Source organism: Neopelma chrysocephalum, unplaced genomic scaffold, assembly GCF_003984885.1.
Source record: "Neopelma chrysocephalum unplaced genomic scaffold, ASM398488v2 Primary Assembly neopelma1_143, whole genome shotgun sequence".
NCBI lineage: Eukaryota > Metazoa > Chordata > Aves > Passeriformes > Pipridae > Neopelma > Neopelma chrysocephalum.
This window is the reverse complement of record NW_020897805.1, coordinates 484,890-499,073: the sequence shown is the minus strand read 5'-3', so window position 1 is coordinate 499,073 and position 14,184 is coordinate 484,890. Positions and strand designations below refer to the sequence as shown.

At 43.5% G+C, this 14,184-nt stretch overlaps 1 protein-coding gene and 1 long non-coding RNA gene across 13 annotated transcripts in view; one reads left to right on the top strand and one right to left on the bottom strand.

Moving 5' to 3' along the window:
- LOC113975780 overlaps positions 1-14,184 on the top strand; it is a 211,767-nt gene that overhangs the window by 155,454 nt on the left and 42,129 nt on the right. The gene's annotated exons all lie outside the window — the stretch shown is intronic.
- The window catches only part of PAX2 (paired box 2), a 99,575-nt gene that overhangs the window by 48,396 nt on the left and 36,995 nt on the right, over positions 1-14,184 (bottom strand). For all 12 annotated transcript variants that reach the window (XM_027700209.1, XM_027700203.1, XM_027700210.1 and 9 more), the window contains 2 exons: positions 4,749-4,834; positions 2,549-2,668 (listed from right to left, as the gene is read on the bottom strand). In XM_027700209.1, the coding sequence (XP_027556010.1) occupies positions 2,549-2,668; positions 4,749-4,834 (206 nt within the window). The remainder of the gene's footprint in view (positions 1-2,548; positions 2,669-4,748; positions 4,835-14,184) is intronic.

Below are 14,184 nucleotides of genomic sequence, written 5' to 3'. Positions count from 1 at the left end.
CCCTTTCTGCTGAACTGCATTCCTCACAGAGGAATCCTTGCAGCAGAGCTGGTCCAACAGAGCGGAAAGAAAGAGAGAGCAGTGCTGTTTCTTCTGCCTCCTTTAGGGAAGAGCCACTCCCTAAATGCTGGGAAAGTAGATGTGCAAAGCTCACAAGGGCTTTTCAGTGCAAGAATAAACCCTGCAGTTAAGAAACTGCAATAAAACAGCGGTCAGAAGCTCTGGGAAATACTGAGAAGGTGTATGCATCCAGCATGAGCATGAAAGAAATGCTTGCATTGGATTTCTTGACATCTAATTCCCATCTCAACTAGAAACAATCAGAAACTTCAGACCTACAGAGGAGATTGCCCAGGAATGAGTGCAAGGTCACTGGTGTTGCAAAACCTCTGCGTGGACCCTTCTAATCTTAGGACCCAACCGTGCAAAGGGATGATGTCTTTCAGCATTTCTTAAGGCCAATGTGAGCCCAGATAACTCAGCTCTTGGTTAGGGGTGTTCAGAAGATGGCTGGGGGTCACATGTGAGGTTTTTCTAGGACAGGGGCACAACATCTCCCTGCAGAAGATATCTGGGATGACAGGATGAAGGCTGTTCTCTAAAGTAGTTCCAATCATGTCATGTAATTGCCACCTAAAACTCAGCTGAAGACAAACAACATCTCCAGGATTGTCTGGTACCTTTTTGATTCCTAGTGGAATATGTGGGCTCTTGGCCAACAGCAAGGAGTTGCAGAGTGTCACTTGCCTAAATCAAATCTGGGATGAATTAAGGACAGACACAGAGAGTAGTTCTTACTGTCAGTATATCATTGTGAAGTGTCACAGTCTGAGATGGCTGCTTGGTTGTATCTAACTATTTTCAAAAAAAAGCTCAAGTTCTGAGGCTGGAATTGACTGTGAGCCTGCATCTAAAGTGGGATGATCTTTCCAGGTATAGCCTGAATAGCTGCTAAAGCCAGATTGAACAGGTTCATTTCAAATGAGATGTGGAGGCACCATGTTGAGAGCTGGTGATCACCACATTGGACTGTATGAGAACAGGGATTCACAAAAACCCCAAATAAGTGCCAGGAGATCTGCACAACCATTGGAGAAACTTGTCATTCCATTTGAAATGTCTCTATTTCATGTATATTTAATGATGACAAATGCTGGAGGGGGTTGCAATACTTGTAGTCTCTTATTCCTGACATTTTTTGACTTTGAGGAATTGACTCAGCCCTTCCATTGCTACACTTTTGTCTTAGCTGGGCCCTACTGCCATCTAGCTGGGAAATGGATCTTCCTCTGGGGCCCGATCCAATTTCCAATGACATCAGCAAAAATGTTCCCATTTGCTTTAATAGAAGCTGTATTGGGTCTTTGCCTCTAGTTTTATTTGTATTAGTTAGAAAGGGGACATGACAACTGCCTTTTATTCTTAAGATTACTGTGTTTGTTTGGATCAAAAACTTACAGATGTGAACCTCACCAGAATGAATGCTGAGAAAATTACTAGCAAAACCCCCGAATGCAGCATCTCTCTCAGGAGAGCTTTCTCTTCTCACTACATATCACAGACAACTCTCATGTTCTCTTGCACTGCACAGCCTTGGGGTTACAGCACACACAGCACACTGAGCCACCTGTACTGCTAAAGGATCCCTCCACACAACAAGCAACACACAACATACTGAAGTCAGGGCTGAACCCAACAAACTGGTCAGTCACTACTCTTAGAAAAGTTCACCTCCTGGCCCTCAATTTTAGAACAAATCAAATTAAAAGAGCAAGATTTAAAGAAAAGAGTTTAAAAGACACCGTAAAAGCACCAAGACCTTACCCACCCCTTCTGACTCAATCTGTCTATATCTGAAGCTTCTGCTTTTGATTCATTTCAGGATCCGCTTTGCCGTGAGTACTTCCCAACAAGTAGGAAGCAAAAGGAGATAGCTTAATCCTATTTCCTTAGAGCCCTAGCGAAAGGCCCAGAAAACAACCTTACAGTCACAGTACTCAGAAGACCTCCTGTTCTGCTTTCAGACTGTTGCAAGCATGACAGTTCTGCTGTGGTAGATGCTACCCATTGAAAACTGGGCCCTTGTGATCACCAGCTAATGTAGCTCATGGCACATCACAGGGCAGGAACTTGTTTGCAAGGGGAATGAAATATAAATCCCACATTGCTGGTGCTTCTCCAAGATGGCATTTTGTTTGAAAATGAGTGAGTCGGGGAAACCATGTTTACCCACAGTTCAAAGTCCGGGCACCTGCTGGCACCTGGGGAGTTCAGTTCCAGCCGTTTCCAGCAGTGAATGAACTTGGGATCAGCTCCAGCAATGGAGACGGCTCTCTGCCTGCTGAGCAGATGTCTGGAGACGCAGCCTGTCATGAAAGGGCCTCGGAAGAAGAGCATTCCAAGCCAGCAGGGCAGTGGCGGGGAACTGGTCTCTGTTGCTAAAACTGATCTAGCCCCTGGAGCAGCTGCAAACCTTGGCCTGAAATTGGAGCCTGTACATGGGGACAAAGAATATAAAAGGGAGGATGAGCTTCTCCCCTCCCCCTACCTTCATCACGTTTCCTCTTCTCGCCATTCGACCGAGGAATCCCCAGGATCCCGTTAATGGAGTAAGAGCCCACTGGATCATTGGAGGCACTGGAGACGGGAGGGGATGCTGTGCTGGGCACTGGACAAAAGGAAAAGGGAAAAAGGGCCATGAGGAGAGCAGCACAGCACTCAGGGATTCCCAGCTGAAAGCTATGCATGCCACCAGCCTCATAGCAAAGCCTGGGCACTAAGCAGACTCCCAGTCCCTCACACTGAAGGACTTATACTCGCTGTACTGCAACTCAGCAAAGCTGCATCCCAGCTTTGCTTGTCATTTTCTATACCGTAGCCCCACAGCCTTCCAGTACAGGGCCATTAATAACAAGCAAGTGTATTTCATCAAGAAGCTAAACCTTGTTGTTACATCCCAGTTCAGAGCAGGCTTCCCATAGCATGCCAAGGTAACTGAGTGAAATGCTGCACAGGCCACATTCTCTAATGACTTCATAGTATATCCATATTTCACTGGATCATTTCCTCTCAGCTTTTTTTCATCAAGAGTGCACGTGTTCTGTCTTAGGCAGACCAACCTCTTACATGCCCATCCAAAACTCTCATTGAAAAATTACCTTTTTGGCATACCTTAGAAGCACTTCAGTGTTGAGCTAATAAATTCTGTTCCCTGGTGAGGGAACAACTGGTGAGTTGGTGATACACACTACTACCCAGATTAGTGAAAATCTAGTGACTTCCTTTTGTACTGACCAATGTCAATAGGCAGAATCCTGCGGCCATTCAGGGCAATCCAAGACTGCTCATGAATTTCCAGTATATCAGAAATGACAAGTTATTCAGATTAGAAATGATCACTTCATGATAATCAGGCCTTTAGAAAGTAGAATTGGTAGAGCTATGAATCCAGCAGGCATACCCATTATATCCCAGTGTGTCCCAGTATTGGAGAGAATATCCCAGTTCTCTCATAGCCACTATGCATCGTTCAGCTCATAAAGCACTGACCTGAAGCAATCAATACCTCTAATGCAAGCCTTCCAGGATGGAGCAGAACCTGTCAACACTATCCAATGTAGACTCACACTTCCCAGTACAACCCAGAGCAATGAGAGACTCTAGGAGAAGCACTCACACTCACCATCCCAGCTCAGCCATTGCATTCCCTAGACATTGCACTACTGTTCCAAGAAGGAATAATATCTGCCAACTCCATCTGTTGTGATCAGTGATTCCCAGTCCAGTGAGCAAGTCCAGATTAAAGGGGCATCCAGAAATGCTCTTCTATATTGGCCCATTAATTCCATTGTACTCCTCAATAAAATTTGCGTACAGGATTATATCTACCAGCTCTGTCCCGTGTAGACCAGTGCTTTCCAGTAAATCCTTGTGTAGCAACAGATTCTCAATAACCAACAGAATCTAAGACAGTGTCTTAGACCGCAAATAAGCTCTGTATTTCACAGTATCCCAGAACTGCATATTTTCCCTGCTCTGACTTGTCACTAGATAAAGCTACGCTAGCAACAGCAGACATATCCACCATACAGCCCACAGACTGAAAAGTACCTTATCACACATCTAGCACAGTACCTTTAAACAGACTAGGAGGCATTCAGTCACTTTATTACAGCCTTCATCTTCTGCTCACCTCAATAAACCAGCAAAACATCTTCCCCAGCAAAAAATGCATTTTCTCATTGAAATACACCCGGGGGATACCTGACTGCTGAGCTAGAACAATGAAGAACTTAGTTGTGAGGCAACCCATGTTTGTGTATTACTAGCTCTAAGAAAGGGACCAGTTCCAGCAAAGGAAGAGGAGAGAAACAAAATTGAGAGTAAGAGGGGGGAAAGAGAGTCAGAGTAAGAAGGAGACAAAAGGTAAAGGCTTGTGCTTAGACAGCACAGCAGTAAATACTTCTCTATAGGGAGATGAAGGAGAGCATGAATGTGAAATGGATGTTAGGGCAGAATCACTTCAGCAAACCGCTACCATAGGCTAGTTTCTCCATGATTCCCTTCTCTGCAATGCAACAAGGGAAACGAAGAAGAGAAACCTCTGATTTCCATAGAGGCTTCCTTCCCCCCACCCCCTCCTCCCTTTTGCTCTGCTTAGCATCTGCTTGTCATACTTTGTTCGCTCAACTAAGCCTCATCCCCATTTCCACTTGACCTGTCACCACCCCTCATGCCAGTCTCCTTACCAATAGTATGTCCTGGTGCAGTCACACCTGTCCCGCTCCCATCTGGTGTTGGGTGAAAAGGCTGCTGAACTTTGGTTCTGATGATCCTGGAAAAGAGCAAAACACATTCAGAACTCAAACGCAACTTCTCTGTGTCTTTGCATTCCCACAGTCCCAGCTATTGGAACCTGAAGACTTGATCTGAGCTCTGGGTGCAGCAGACTGGTTCCACTTGCCTTATTGTGGTCTTGATTCTACTGCTTTAATGGTACAATTCTTGGAGAATTGTCCTAGTTCTCTCTATCATCTTTATCCCAAACTTGGGTGTTCACTGCATAAGGAGGGTGTTCAGTGAGTGAGCAAGGATCTCCTGTGTGTTAAAAGCTGCATTAGCATTTATGGTCTGATCTGCGAGCATCATCTCAAGGCAGTCTTTGCAGCTAATAGAGACATTGCTGGATTTACAAATGGTGTAGCTTTAATTTTGTTGTCTACCTAAAAAACACCTTTCTGAATGACTGAATGCCCTTGTGGAAGGCTTACCCAAAGCCCTTGCCCTTCATAAATGAGAAGTTAAGAGCAGAAGGCATCTGTAGGGAGTGGTGAGAGATAGAGATCACCAGGAAGAAGTTCCAGCAAACAGGGCAAAAATTGGTGTTTGTCAGGTGGTGAATGAATAGAGCATGGGAACTCAAAAAGATGCTACAAATCTCATAATATAGCTCAGAATGAAAATAAACTGGACTGTAATTCAGTGCTCCGTTTCTTGTTACATGAAATCTTTCACCTCTAGGTCACTGGTTTAAATCCAAGTGAGGTCAGTGGTGAAAGAAAATCACTAGTATTTGACTGGCAGGGTCCCTGACTACTGGCAGATATTGGGTATCTGTGACTCTGGAACCACTGTTTCACCAAGGAACTCGGCAAATAAGCCATGACCTGTGGAGGCCATGGAGACCAAATTCCTTTCTGAGATTAAAACAAACCTCTCCTCTCTTCAACCTCTCCAGTTAGGGTGAAGTCTGAAGATGCTCTTCAGCCTCAGTTTCTGGAACTCTCAGTCCTGCATTACATTAGCTTTATTTCCTACCCATTTTCTAAAATCTCTTCAGAAAGTGAAAGCAAGTAGCACATTCTCCCTGCCCACATGACAGCTTCCCTTCTAAATTCATTCTAAAGAATAAGTTGGCAAAACTTCAAAGAACAAATGTGTGGCTAATGGGTGGTATGGTATGGATAGAGACAGGCAAGACATTGGGAGGGCAATATTGAAAAAGCACAACTCCTGAGACTGAAACCTTTTTAGGAAAAGAAAGAGAACATCTCACCTCCACATATTAGAAAACTCTGATGTACATATGATGAAGCCTGAGCAGTAGCTGGAGCGGCAGAGAGGCTGCCTGGGACATAGCTGGAGACAGAGAATGTCAAGGTTCTAGCTGGGGATGGAGATCCAGATCCTCATCCCATATAGATAACTGCTACCAGATGCCCTAATCTATAGCTGCTGAGGACCTATACAGAAGGTGTCTGAAGGCCTCAGGGCCAGATTCTGAGGTCATGCTATTTGTACTAGCTGAGGAGTTGATCTGAAAAGTCTGTGCTAGGGCAAATAATATAACTTTTTTTCTTCTTTTAGGTTTTGGGTTTTTTTTTTCCCTCTGCTCTCACATTCCCCCTAAAACCCCCTGAAGTGCCACTCTGGTTGTGTGAGTTTATTGATTTCCCCCAGTCCGGAGAAACAGAAAAAGGGGATGGGGTGCAGGCAAAGGGATGGAAATAGAAAGCTATAAATTATTTGTGACAGGAAAGCAATAGTGCCAGAGTGCTGAGCACAAGTCCCGTGTCACTATTAGATTCCTTTTAGCCTGATGACACTGTAAAAGAGGTTAAGTGTCTGATGGAATCGTACACCTTGGGGGCAGGGGCAGTCCAGGAGAAGAACAAGCCACAGAGAGCGGGTATATCAATTCTCCAGGCCAATAATATTCCCCTCATTGATCGCAACACAAAGTTCAAAAATCTCATTATAGCTAGGCAGTCCTGGAACTTTTTAAAAATCAATAGAGTGATATAATGTATGTATACTTTGTATAAATGTATCTATCCATCCATCCATCCGTCTATCCCAAACCTGCCTGGGGGTGTCTAAGTTAACCTACACATTATACTGTGTTATGTTCTACTGTAGTGCAGGATAGTGAATGGATTAGAAGATTTCCCCTGCAGTCTTAGATGACATATTATAAAACGTCCTGTTAGAACTGAGGTGACATCAGACAGTTCTATTCATACTGAGATATGACATCAGACACATCATTCGTACTGGGAGATGGCATCAGGCGGCTCAGCTTCTGCTGAGGGGAACCAAAAGATGAGTCTAATTACACTGAGACGGCGGATCAGGCTGTGCTGAATCATGCTGCATGGAAATTGCAAAGTTTCAAAAAGCCATTTAGAGTAAAAACAGCCGGTGGAACGCTGCAGGTATAAAATGCCTGTCCATAATACTCCAAAAACCCAGGCAGAGGATGAAGAGGAAAGTTCAATTTCCTTCCCCATTCGGTCCGTGGGCTAAGAACACCAGTTAGTGCCAGTTGTGACTGTGTTTACTGAGAAGTGTCCATTAGGAACTGGAAGGAGGCTCACCAGCTCATTTCACCAAGTAGCTGTCAGCTGGTAATGATTTTCGGTCACTACCAACCAGGGCCAGATTTCAGCTAGTGACCCAGAGGTGAAAGGCTTGCTCAAAAATTCCCTTCCTAAGAATGAAACTAGTGTTATGTCAAAAGAAAGTGCCTGGAAACTGTGAGCAGAGGGGAGCAGTTCTGGTTGTGCCACCTCCAGTGGCTTGGGTCAAATAATTCTTGGCATCAAATGCACAGACCTAATGAGGTCTCAGGTAGAAGGTATTTCCTATGGTTAAAAGAAGAGGCAGAAGAGGTCATGAAGAGGCCTTCCCTGGCAGCGTTCTTTTGCCCTAAAATCATGACTGAACTCTAGCATTGTAAGGAAAGAGGAGAAATTTCAGGATCCTAATGCTCAGTACAGAACACGGCAGTGCATCCCCCTGGGTCGATTCACTTAGGGACAGTGATAAACAAGTGATAGCAAGGCATCACTGCTGCTGCTTTAAGAGGCTTCAAGTGAGCCTGCCCTACAAAAGACCACCTAATGAAACAGCAGATGAAAGATAAACAGAGCTGACCCGGTCCTGTAGCAACAAATGCAGCATAGTAATGCTGTCTTTAAACTTCGGGATTGCCGAAAGCTTCTCACCCTTACCAGAGACTGAAAAATGCACTAAGCCAGCTCTGCTGCCTCAAATCTAGGATTTCTGGATTATGGCTGTATAAGAGGTCGCAAAACCTCAATCACCTCTTGCCGTCTTTGATGGCTTGTTCTTGCCTTTAGACGCTGGAGAAAGACAGGTGTTTTTGCAGACCACTTCCTTGGCCCTTTCCAAAAGTAGAAGAGACACAAGTCCTGCCACACCAGTTAGCAGTGCTGATTTCTTGAGATAAATGCCACATTTTCAAACGTCTTTCTTTTTCTCCAAGAGAAATTGTCACTTTGGACTAAATTCATCCCTACTCTAATTCCATCACAGTCAGTGACTCCAGTAACAGCATTTGTATTTAATTAAGAACATAAACTGGTACTTACTGTAAATTCCCATTTTTCATTTTCCAGTGGGAGGTTTTTGCACAAGTTGTCTACTTTGAGTTTCAGACTATAAACAGATTTAATACATAACCTTCTGAAGTTTCAGCAACAGGACATTTATAGATCTTTGATTGCAGTAAAGCAACTGAACTTCATTTCACAATCTGAATTTAATATGCAATATTATCTTAAGTAATGGCATATAATGTCATTACAGTACATAGTATCATACTGTGAATTATACATCCATTCCTGGAATTCATGAGTTACCATAGTTGGCTTGTAGTAACTCTAGATTTCTAGAATTAATACTATGTACAGCACCAGCTGAAACCAACTGCCTGTTTCCAAATGCCTTTTACTTTCCTAAATGTTCACCATTAGATCATGAATTTCCAATGTTTGATTTCTATTTCATTATTTTTGTCAGTTTTAATGCAATTCCTTTTCCTGATTCTGAATACAGACGGACAGGCAAAAATCTTCTCTCCTAGTATGACAATTGTAACAAGCTCTCATCAAGAATGTAGAAAGAAATATTAGAAGTCAAAATTATCTGAGCCAGAGTATTTTCTGAGAAGCAAAATGTTCACTCCTTTTAAATAAGCAAGTAAAAAATCACTTCTATACCTGTCTAGAAATTATTTGATGAAAGAATAAGAGATCATAGTAAACTTCCCTTGCTTCTCTGACATTTCTATCCAAACTCTCTTATAACCTAATGTACTCTGTGGTTTCTCCTCTCTTACTAGAGCTGTCAGAGTCTTTAGACACTATCTCAAATAAAAAAGTTATACTAGGGCTGATCAGAGGGAGGTAAGGTAGGTCTGAATCATCTGGAGTCCCAGGCTAGCAATTATTTTAATCCTGGAAAAACAGAGTGAAGTTGCACCAAAGGAAAGAGTTGTGTGTCCTGCTGCCTCAGGAAGACCCTGGCAGATTTCAGAAACCACTGGTATCCTCGCTTTGATCATATTTCTTTGTTGTGGATTATTTTTCATAGTGGAAAGATACACTCAGCAGAGCACCAAACTCCTTGTAATTGTTTTGGAGTATTCATATTTTAAATGCTCCATATTAGCAGCACATTACAAGACCCCAGGGTGTGCATTACTGGGCAATTAAAGTGGTTCTTGGAAGGCTAACATTGTGAAGCTTCAGCCTTTTCTCTGCAGTGTGTCGAGAGGAGGCTGTGATGGCCAACGCACTCACACCCTGCTGTGCCGCACTGTTTAATTAGTGCCGGGCTGTACTGCTGAGCCGCGGGCTGTGCCGGCGGTACAGGCACGGCAGCCTGCGGGGGACACGGTGCAGGGCTCGGTGAGACAGTGATGCCTTCTCTGCATCAGATTGCTACCTACAAAAGGGCTTGAGACCATCCCAGTGATGCTGGCACTATACAGAAGAGGCAGCTTTGGGGTCCTTGTTGACAGCCCCCGTGGAGTCAACAATATCTCAGCTGAAGATTGGTGCTGCACAGGCATTAGGAACTCTGAACGCGGCTTTGGTTCAAATAGGAGACAGTTTTGTTTCTGTGCATAGGTTGAAACACAGCTGAATTCACAGTTGAGCAAAAGAAAGGGTGGGGGAGAAGCCTTGTTTGCACAAACAAAGTTCAAAACGAAATGCAAGCTTTGTAACACCGTGAGGAAAAACAGCCAAGGGATTTGGGGGTGAAGGAAGGGAAATAGAAAGTCTAGATAGAGCCTAATCCGACTTAGGGAAGGGCTTCAGTTCCTTGCTCTGTCATGGACCTCTCTCATCAAGAGTTTGGACAAATGGCATTTCTCTCTGTGCTCTGTTTCCTGCCTGAAGTGTGAAGATAGGAGCATTGCCGTGCCACCTGGGGCACAGTGAGGACAGCTGGAAGGAGGAGTGAAGGGCTCAGACTCTCTAATAACGGGCCAAGTAAGTGCTTCAGCGAGCTGTAGCACGGTATTGGCTTCGTTCTCTTGCTTGTAGCAGAAGTGACATGTACCCTGCTGACAGCGGCTGTATGTGAAGGGAAGGGAAATAGGCAAAGGCAACAGGAATTGTATTTCAGCTGCACAGGCTTTGGCGGTCGTGTTTGAATTTGCAGCAGCAGATGTAGTTGGGAAGATCAGAGCTGCAGTTGCCCCCCAAAAGCCACAACATAATTTCTACTAGGAAGCGGAGAGGGTGGGCAGTAGCTTCTACTGCTCTCAAAATCTACTGCAACACTTACAACCCTCAGAACAACAGCTGACATTGGCAGGAGCAGCAGACTCAGCTTCCTCACTAGCTGGCCTGAGGCTCTGGTGCTCCTTGCCAAGGCAGCAGAATGCCTTCAAACCCTGCCACATTCAGGGGCCACAAGCAATATTCACACATTCAAACTCTCTCCTGTCATGAAAATTGCATTTTCTTCTCCCTACCTTTTGAAAAAGGAGAGAGAAGGGTGACCATGTATACTATGTTAGTATATAAGCACAAGTGTGACAGATAAATTAGATTGATTAGATTGATAGTCCTAAAAGGTGCATGAAGAGGGATTATCTGCTTTCCCAAAGCTTCCAAATAGATGAGAGGTCAAAATGGAGATGCCTTACATATCTCAAAACACAATCCCAGCCCTCTCTGAGAAGATTTGACTCCTTATCTCCTGTTAATCTGTGTAGGTCCATCAACTTCAGTGGAGCTACACTGACATGCCTGCAGACATGGGGGAAAAAGTGCCTCTTTGTTCCAGGTCAACCTGCTCACTACGAACAGGAGATAAAGCCCAATTCTGCCCTTTTCTCTCACTGTATTTCTTGGCTGCACTCTAAGAAGACTCACGATTCACAGCACCAGTTTTACTATCTGAAGGGCTTAGAGAGGAGCTAGGATTTTTTTGTTGTTTTAAATCAGTGACCCATGATGACACCATATGGTTTTATTTCATTTAATTTGAGCAGAGCATTAATGTTCAGCTTCTAGCAGATCTCAGCCCATTCCAGTTCTGCTTTGCTATGCAGTACAAGTCCAGACATAAGGAAGAGGGGTGGAAGGAAAGAAAGGTGAAGATGCCTGTCTTTTGGGAGTGGGAAATCTGCCAGGCAGGGGGTTGGCCTCCCACCTCATTCTGTGAGCAGTAACATAAAACTTCATGCCCCTGGTACTGATGGCATTGACAATGGTCAGCCCCACGTGTATAGATTGCCTAGCCTGACCTCCCAGAATAAATTGCTGCATTAGGCTGTAGGAAACATTTTCTCACCTGGGAAACAGGTGTGCTTGAATAGTTGCTGTGTTATGCAAAGCTGTGGCTACAGAGCCGTCAGGACCCGGTCTGGCTGTCTCAAAGCTGCCTAAAGTTTATTTACACGAGCTGCAGTCAAGCAGTGACAGTAGCATAGAAATGTCCTCAGGCAGATGCTTCTACTTTTATTACACTCAGTTCACGTTTGGAAGGCTTTCTTCCAGAAATTCATTAAAATCCAAACATCTAGAAGATGTCATACAGTCAACAAAATATTGGAAGCAAACTTGATCCTAGTTGCTTGACATCCTGGGTTTAAGGTGAATTAAGAAAATCTTATAGTACAAAAAGAGTTCTGCTGCTCTTGAATGTAGAAACACAGGCCTGGGAGGAACCACCTGGGTCATCAAGTCCAAATTCTAATATCACAGGCAACCATGGAGCAGACATTCAGTTCACAGCATCCATGAAAGTATCCATCCCACCAGCTACAGACCTACCACTCCCCCTCACCAAACTCATAGTCTCTGCAACAAAAGGCCAAAAGCTACAAAACCAACAAACCACAGAAAGAGAACAGGAGAGAAGCATTGTCAGTGGCTAGATCCCCCTTACTAGCAAGATATTTCTGCCATGAAAAGGCCCAGAAATTTTTGAGCTCTTAGGAATTAATCATTTTCTGAGTATGCCTGCACTGCAGTGATCGCAGTTCAGAGTGGCATCTTCTGTTACCTATGGACTGGCCAGCTTGGGTCCTACTAGCAGTGTTGCTGCAGCAGCATGGAGCTGGCATAGGGTACAGCCCCATGAGCTGCCAGCACACCGGTGACTGCCACGCAGCACGGGCTGGAGCTGTCAGAACAGCGGCTGTGCCAGCAGGTGAGTTAAGAAGACCTAGAGAAACACATGGGCTTGCCAAGGTTAAATATCTTAATCTGGAGTATGGGAACTTTTAATTGAAAGCTTTGCTTTGAGCCCATTTCCAGTTATTAAAATTCAGGAGTCTGTGCTGAATTCCTTGTGGACATTCATTTTGATTAACAAGACATGTGTGTACTAGGAAGGGAGTCTTGAACTGGGAGGAATCAGATAAATGTAGGTAACATTTTCAACCCTCTTGCAAGTTATGCCATACCTGGTATTTTGTATAAAGCCTCAGATCTTGAAGATAAACAATTAGTTCTACTTTCATTTAATACCAAGGCATTTCTGGCTTTCATGGCTGCAAAGACCAGGTGGAAGTGGGACCTGGCTGCCTCCCAAGGGGCTGGAACTGGAGGCAAAGGAAAAAAAATAAATACCTTCTCATTTACAGCCTTGCAAATTTTATGCCAGTCTCTTCATTTTGGAGGGTATTGAATGAGGACTTTTTAACTTTTGGGCTTGGCAGCATTGTGTATTAGCTGTGTATTATCTCTGTATCCTGCAGAGTGCAGCACTGCAGTATGTGCTTGCATGTGTTGGATAAGCAAATTATCCCCTTTACAGAGGTGACATTGTGTGTTGCCTCCCTTATCCTGGTCAGAACTGGGGAAGATTTTCGTAGGGCACCCCTTACCATTAGAAGATTTTTGCTGAAAATCAAAACAAAACCAATGCTGAGAATATGACAATTTACATCTAATGTTATTCTTACTTTGGGTTTTAAAGAAATAAACAAAATTATGAGAAGAATGTAAATCAGAATGGAAAAATTGGGGGCTTTTCCCTTTAAAATTACCTTTTTCAGGTGAGTGAAAGACTATGCTAAAAAAATAAAAATCAGAATAATATATATGTATTGTATTGAAAAAGCAGGTTCCAACTACACTGAAAAGCTAGCTGTAGAATTTTATTGAAGTTCTGATTCAAAACCACATTGAAAATATTCATGGAGAACCTGAATCTTTCCCTTCTTGTTCTAGTCCTCACTGCTCTTGTATAATTTATTCCTTGCTTTATTGTGCCACCCTAAGCAGTTAGGCACAGGTGAGCACTTCAGCGTGTGGGTGCTACATAGGCTTCCAGCATCAAGTTGGTGCCCATCTCTGTAGAAGGTGGTCTAGTTTTCATGTTTATAGGACAAAGCCATTTTTCATAATGAAAAGACAAACCTGTAACCAGTCTGTTTGGCTCATGTGAGTCACTATCAGGTCTAATGTTTAGAGAATACGATCTGTATGTTTATGTGTCCATATTGTGTTTGCAATGCATTAGTACTTGGTTCTTAGTATCTTTTAATTCGCCACACAACTGACATACTTGTTTATCTTTGTCTATAGGTCTGCATGGAGTTAGACATTTGGGTCACGTATTATATATTCAGTCCCCATGAAGAATTAATAAACATTTGTTCAACCATTGCAGGTTTTAGCAGAGTTTAATGGCAAAATATGTTCAGATGTGTGGCTTGTAAGCATCACCAACAAGCGATATGGATGTTTTTGTACAGCCCCACAAACTTATTACAAATAATAAGTCATAACCACCTAGAACGAATGTGTAACAAGGCTATAATATCCATGATGTAATAGCTAATGTATCTGAATACTGATACGTAATTAATGGGGAACCCTGCTATTTTATAAGGCCCATACTTTGCATAGCTGT